The sequence below is a fragment of the Pavona decussata genome, unplaced genomic scaffold (assembly GCF_977016875.1).
Source record: "Pavona decussata unplaced genomic scaffold, jaPavDecu1.1 SCAFFOLD_202, whole genome shotgun sequence".
NCBI classification, from domain to species: Eukaryota; Metazoa; Cnidaria; class Anthozoa; order Scleractinia; family Agariciidae; genus Pavona; species Pavona decussata.
Window position 1 is genome coordinate 2,695,001 of NW_028145610.1, and position 7,656 is coordinate 2,702,656.

At 38.1% G+C, this 7,656-nt stretch overlaps 1 protein-coding gene across 1 annotated transcript in view; it reads right to left on the reverse strand.

Moving 5' to 3' along the window:
- LOC146461122 (3'-5' exoribonuclease HELZ2-like) overlaps window positions 1-7,052 on the reverse strand; it is a 127,694-nt gene extending 120,642 nt beyond the window's left edge. Inside the window, exons 1-4 of the mRNA XM_085087395.1 lie at window positions 6,982-7,052; window positions 3,141-3,554; window positions 1,897-2,025; window positions 1-303 (exon numbers count right to left, since the gene is read on the reverse strand). The exon at window positions 1-303 is cut by the window's left edge and continues 36 nt beyond it. Coding sequence (XP_084943521.1) covers window positions 1-303; window positions 1,897-2,025; window positions 3,141-3,531 — 823 coding nt within the window. The 5' untranslated portion in view covers window positions 3,532-3,554; window positions 6,982-7,052. The remainder of the gene's footprint in view (window positions 304-1,896; window positions 2,026-3,140; window positions 3,555-6,981) is intronic.
- Between the last annotated feature and the right edge of the window lie 604 nt (window positions 7,053-7,656).

Here is a 7,656-nt window from a genome sequence, read left to right on the forward strand (position 1 = left end):
AATCTTCTTGAAAAATAGTAGTTTGTAAATTTACACTTTCCACCTGAAATCTTTCCTTGATGTCATCGGTCAGTAAGCATTTCTCGGCTACGACATTCAGGTAACCAGAACAGTAGTCTTTCCACAGTTGTTCAAGGACTTCTACATTTCGACACTCCACCGCTATGCGTATTCGTGACTCATGTTGACTTCCATCTGTAGGTATTGAGTCATGGATTACTTTAATGTTCTGAAGGTACTTAGGAAATGCCTCGGCCTGCAATATTTCCTCAGACAAGTGCATTTGTGGTAGATCGCTTCTGTCTGTAGGAGGTATTTACCAACACACGGTGTATGTAAAACAAGACAAAAAACCCTTGGTGAGCTTAGCAACAGAAAATCCGCTTAATTTTTTTCGAATTCGAAACAATATCAGAAAGAAAGACCTGACTGTTTTTTTAAATCGTGGACACGTGTGTCAATTTTAATATATGCACCACTTGATCACATATAGTGCAATCATTTTAATTCATCTTTTTAGTGAAGTTGTATGTTGATTGATTATTGTTTATAACGTTTCAAATATAAATATTTTAGATACGAAACAATTTCAAATTTTAAACCACAATTGTTATTTTTTTTATTTTGAATATTCTTTTACTGTGCACTATTAGCTAGCAAGCTAAATACTCAGAAGTTCATTCATTCATTCATTCATTTTGACAGTCCACTAATGACGTTGTTTTCTTTCTAATTGTCGTACATCCACTCATGATCAGCAGAAATATTACAAGAAATATTTGTCAAAGCTGCTTACTTTACCACCACTTTCACCGAAACTGTAAAACATAAGAGCAACAGAAAAGACAAGTAAATACTCTTTGCGAGAAGAAGAAAAGCAAAAAGTACAATTGGAATTATTATATACAGAATATATTTAGTTGGCTTTTATTAGTTTTCATTGACATTAATTCAGTAAGTTACTGCAAGAGAGTTAAATAAACTATTATTATTATTATTATTATTATTATTATTATTACTATTATTATTATTATTATTATTATTATTATTAAGTCATCGTCAGACATAAAACTAGTTAAGTCAGTTCAGCATCATAATATGAGGACTGAATTTGGTTTCATTAATTTTTAAAATTCTAATGCAAGTACAACATTAAGCAAGAGTGTAGAAATTACTGCTAAAATTACTCCAATGATAAGAACATTTCGCAAAGAAGAAGTTCTCTGAATATGTATTTCTATGGCATACGGCCATTGAATTAATCATTTTAAACATTAAAGGTTCATTCTTTTGGAACTATTAGGGTTATTCCGACTCTGGCTTAGCAATAATCGAATATGCGGACTAAAATTTCTGTTGACACATCTTGACTGAGGTGACCTGAGAGCCAATTCATCTGGACACGCTCATAACTCGTTAATAGGTAACTTCAGTAATTTTGTCTGGTAAACAAACAAAATTCAATTACATTCGGTGAAGCACGTACGAATGACGTGACTATATCGTGGGAACAATTGCAATTGTGCATGCTCGATAAGGTATATCGAGCGGATGCTTGCAGAGATCTCACTGTCTCCTGGGAAATGAAACATTCTACAGCAATGATCATCGAATTACGAACGAAAAAAGGTTATAATCATTAATTTTCTCCACAAGTTTATTAAAGCGAGTAGACTTCAAACAACTCAAAATTAGTGATGCATTAAATTGACAATTTTACAACAAATTTTGCCCAAAATACTTGCTTAAATTTAGCCAGTAGCCAAGTTTGTTCCCTTTTTTGCTTTTGTTTTTTGCATTGGTCAAGACGATGGCTAGATTCATCTCGTTGAAATTATATAACTGGGAATAAATCTTTCATTGCATTCTGCAGCATCTCTAGCTATTGATACTTACAGTTAACAGTGAGGTGCAGACTCGTTGGATCAGGTCCTTGAGTAGACTGGGTATTAGTTTCTTCGGCAACTTGAGGCTGACCTTTAGGAAACATTTCCTCTTCACTTGCCGTTGAATCTTGGTTGCTTTCTGAACAATATTTAAAAAAAAAAGGAGCTGTTAATTATCTCTTTAAAGTTCCAGTTTGATGACGTTGATACTAAACACAATTATTATTGAAATGTTTTCAATTACTTTTTTACCACAACAAACTCTGCTTGCTACGACTACGCGAGAAAAAACTGGCTGCAGGAGCCGTAGCCCTGAGGTGACGCTGACCACAATCTGCAGCTGATTGCTACACTACACCAAGTGAAGGGAGGGAAGGGGGAGGGGGAGAGAGTGCTAGCCTCCGAGGTACAGGGAGACTCGGCAAGGATCAATAAAATATGACACCTTTTCGGCTGATATACAATAGAGATCACTCGCTTAGCTGGGACAACCGTGACTTTTCGATGGCTTACAAAATCAAAATCTTTACTAACTATTGACCAAAGCGGGTAAACCTCGACTTTACTTAAATTAGAAGTAAATCCATGACTCCCACAAAATAATATTTCTTTTGAAATGAGAAATGAGCTAGCGAGCTATTTCGGTGAACACTTCTTGCAAAGGGCATTGGTAACAGTTGTTTTCTAATTTGCCCATCCTAAGGTTAAATTTGCTTTGCTTTTTGAGTTGTACTGAAGTTCACTACGACAATCTACTTTGCACTTAAGCCACAAAAATGGCCTTGGTACCAACTTTTTTTTGCGTGACGCTTTCAAGAGCGCTTGTAAGCAATCCAAGATAACAAAATTAGCACTTTCTTAGGCTCAACCTAAATCGTCGCGCCGATTATGTCATAAAAATGAATGCAAAAGTCAGTTAGTCTGCTTACACTTCTGGGAATGATGTACTAGTGTGCTAGGATCATCCTGCTCTTATGTAATCAGGCCCTATCTGCAACTTTAATTAGGTAAATTGCCAGTTATGATAGCGCAGCATTCCAGGGTTCACTTTACAGTTTATCAGTCACTACGGGTTTATTTTATTTTATAGTTTGCATGATAATTGATTTAAAAAACTAAGTGAGGTGTAAAGTCGCCATGGGCAGAATCCTCCTCTCCAGTTAAGATAGGACTAAGTAATGGGAAATTGGTAAATGAAATGACTCCTTACGCAAAATAGAATTTAAAGCACAAACTGCTTTTGTAGACACTCACGTGAAAAATGCATGAGGAACAGCTTGCAAATAAAATAATCGTCTTCTAAAATCATTGTCTCCAACTTTACAGACTCCACGTTTAATCTCTCCTTGATGTCATCCGTTAAAAGGCGTTTCTCAGCTTCTACATTCAGGTGACCACAACGGTAGTCGTCCCAAAGACGTTCAAGAATTTCCAGCGTTTTGCACTGGACTGAGATGATTAAACTACCCTCCTTTGCCTGTCTCTCGATTAGCAGAAGTGCTCCTTTCAAGTAGTAATGAAGGCTTTGACCCCATTGTTCAAATGGAATGCGATCTACCTCAGTTTCAATAAAACTTTTCGCCATTTCTTTCATGACAAGGTTAGGATCTCCACTTTGGCCGTCTTTAAAGGTAACTTCTTTCATTTTGATTTCCACCGACACAGTACCTTTAGGCAAAACCGTAAAATTTTAAAACAGAGTTAGCTTTTCTCACTGCATTGCTTATAAGTTACTGCCAGACACCTGGCACCTCGCTCTGGTATACTGATTTGATTGTTAGAATGAAAGTCGCCTTAAAATTGTTCAGAAGGAATTGACGTGGTTAGCACCGGTACACAGCACTTAAACTTGAGGGATCAATACTACCACTGTTTATGAGCTGATATCACAATAATTTTATCAACCAAATGCCTAACTGTTGGCCTAGTTGTTTCATCGACTTTGACAGGTACCATAGCAACAATAACCCATTAAAAACAGCCCTTAGTTTAGCTTCAAGTAATTTTAATTCAAAAACGAGCACGGTGACCACCCTTTTTTGTTATCGAATCGTAATCAGAATGCCACGCAAACTTTTTTAAAGTTTAATAGAAAAAAGATATTGTAAGAAGAGGTTCAGAGTTACCTTCGAAACGTAAGGTGGCTCAGAACCCCTTCCTTAAACGTTTTTCGTTGCAAAAAGTTACGTCTCGACAGCAGGTTGATTACAATTAAAAAAAACAAAATCACCTAGCTAGTTTTTAAGCTACACAGTCTAACCTCCCTGTGCGATCACCTCTCGTAATTGAGACCAAAATTTACCGGTTAAATCACCATAGTTCAAACCTCTTGGAAATGACCACCTTTCGTAGGCCACCGCCACCACTTGAGTTAGGCTGCTGCCTTTTAATTATATGTTGTTTTAACCTCTCGTAAGCGACCACTTGATAGAAGGCCCGATCTCACGACGAGTGCTTATTCGTAAATGTAATATCTTTGAAGATGCAAGCCATAAACGTAGAGACATGTTGTTGAAAGCAATGAACCGTCTTACTTTGTTTGGTACGGTGAGTTTTAGGCTCAAACTATCAATTAAATATTCAGAATTAAAGCTTATATGATCCGTGAGAGGCTAATATTCATATAAATTGTACTTTTTTTAATTCAGAATTCTTTTTAGTATACAGCACACTGAATATAGAACTGGACTTGGCAAGGATGTTCTTCTGCATCATCAAACCTACCTCATAAGCCGTAGTGAGTAAATAATACGGAATAGCGCTCTCGGTTCGGCAACCATGCAGGAAATGGTTTGTTTTCAGCTTATGAGTTGTGACGGCCTCTCAACCGTTTAGGCATTGCGTTACGCAACTAGACACATCACGTGTCATGACGTCTTTTCATACGGGACTGTTAAAGCTCCAGGTGGAGCTGAGACGTCGCTGAACGTTTTGACTTGGTTTGAGCTTCGCTCGAAGCGACAGTAATTTCTCACGCAACCCGTGCAGATTAATAGCCTTATAGTCTTTGACGGTCTTGTATGCGGTTCAACAGTAGGACTACCTCAAGCTGTATGTATGTTTGTTGATTTTCTGCCTTTCGGTGATCGCCTGATCTCAGTTAGTGACTAAAATAAACACAGCCGATACGGATTATGTTAGACTTTTGGCCTTTGTAATCGTCGTTTCCGCGCGCCCTTCTTCGAAAGAAAAGCGGTCGCCACATGAGTCGTCACTTGAAATGTTTAAAATCTTTTCTATGACATCTAACACGATATTGTGCCGATGTTTAGGTTACCTCCGAGTCAGTAAAATATGCATTTGTAGACCTGACATTAGCACAGGCCAACCTGACTGAAAATTAGACCACCTGTGGTCTGACTTCTTCTTTGCGACCAGGGGTCCGTTTCTCGGAAGTCCAGGTAACTTATCGGGCCCGATAAGTTGCTTTGGTGATAAATGTTTCTTAACAGAAGTCAATTTTTGTTAGCTTTGAATACTAAATTTTAAAATTTTATAATTCTATGAAAACATTGGCCAAGTACCATGTCTGTAATCAGTGTGTAATCGGCGAAACAACATTTAAAAATAAACTTATCGGGCCCGGTAAGTTACCGGGACTTTCGAGAAACGGGCCCCAGCCCCGCTAAGCGACCTCCTAGGCTTGGCATTTTGGGTGGTCGCTAATGGTGGATGGACTGTCTTTACCCAAACCTAAAATGAGAGCTGTTTTTGACAGGTTATATTGCTGTTATCTATCAAGTCACAACAATGACTATAACTTGTTTACCAATGTTAGGACATAAATTGGTGTGATGTCTCACGACTTTACCGACTTAATAAAATGTAGACGTAGATTATTGTGGTATCCGCTGATAAAGAGTAGTAGTAAAGATAAATCAAATTGGAACTGAGGGGAAAATGCTGGAAACCGTTATGAGCCACGTTAAGACGTATTTTACAAATGTATTTCCTCCCAGCTGTCTTGTAATTGTTTGTAAATGGACTAACTTGAATGAACGGGAAGTGGAAGAGTTCATCCGCAGGAAGACGTTGTCATGAGATACGGGGTTCATGGGGCAAATATACGAGGACGGATAGAGCCCGTCCGTGACATTTTTATCGTGAACTTTCCATTCCAACCTTTCGTTTTAAAGGTAAAATTTGTGAGCTTTCAACTTGAAATGAGAGCTTCATTGCCATTTTCTTGGAATAAAATTTGGTAGTTCACAATGACAGACAGGGAGCTCTGGGCGCAGAGTAGTCTGGTTGTTAGTTTCTGTATGGAAACTCACTCCCAAGGAAAAAACAAACTTTTAGTAATCGTTGTACATATCTAATTGGGTGCATGAACATGTTACTAAGGCCCGGTTCAAACGAAGCGCTACTGCTGTGTAGAAATTGTTTAATTGATTTCGACACGGCCGACGGTTATGAGTTTGAATCGGTTGTCGATCTTGTGCCGCAAGTTCCACTGGTACATGGTTATGTCGCATTGGCTGGACTAACGTGCGGCACCGAATTTCTGCCTTGTCAAAAGATAGCCGGCACACATGATGATGTGTAGCATTGATTTTCTTGCCACTGTATCAAATATGGCGTAGAGGTCAAACGTCCGCATGGTACACTTTTAAATTCGAGGAATCAATCAACAGCTGCACTTTTACCAAAGTTCTGAGGAACTCAATGAATCAATTTGAAATTCGACACAGCAGAAGATGAAGAATTGACATCATAGTTACACTGGTATCCGAACCCATCCCTGAACTGACAATCAACAAAGTCATACTCTTCTTTGTTTTAGTGTAGATAGTGAGATCCCAATACTGATTTCGTTGGGTAACCTCCTTATGAAAAAAATTTTCATACAGACGCAAAAAATATCTGTAAAACAGTATGAATCCCATAATTTTTGCTATAAGGTGGACTTGTGTGAAATAATTACCTGAGTTGACCGGAAGAAAAAATTTTCTTTACATTCTCGCCACTGCTTGAAATAAAAGCTCTACATATCTGCTAAAAGTAGCTTCCCTAATGTCAGAATTGCTAGCATTCTACAATATTGCAGTTACAGGAAGGGAATTTTTCACAAATTATTGTACAGAATATATAATACCTGGATAGTGCTCAGTTGAAACGTGATCTTGGTGAGATGAACTTTGCTGTGGTGTGCCGTGACATTCCAACCTGATAAGAGAATTCAAGAAGGGTAAGCGAAATTACTTGGCCTGAATACAAAACCCGGCTAATAGGACCTTGGAAGGTTGATTGAGGTTTCAGTATTGCGTAGTGCATCATCACTATTGGCGGGGTCGAGGTCCAGCTTTATTTTTATTTTAAAGTCAACAAAAAGTAAAGTGATGTAAAGTATATGAAATGATTCATATATGAACTGCGGATGTAGATGAAAGTGAGAAGAGATCATCGCAGTGAATTTTCCAATTTATGCAAATTATGCTCCTCTCACGGGAAAATGGGAACCTACAATTGACCTTGCTCCCAATGTGTGGCTTCATAGCTCAGTTGGTAGAGCATCGCACCGGTAACGCGGAAGTCATGGGTTCGAATCCCGTTGAAGCCAGAATATTTTCAGGCTTCTAATTTCCAATTGCATAAATTGGAAAATTCACCGCGATGATCACTTCTCACTTTCAAAAAGTAAAGTCTTACGCAACATCAGTTCAGGTTTCATTAGTGTCCTTAATAAAGGTATCCAACCTAAAATCCAGTACCCTCTTATAAGGAAGAGCTGAATACAGTACAACTCTTGCAATTGCTAATACTTGTGAAG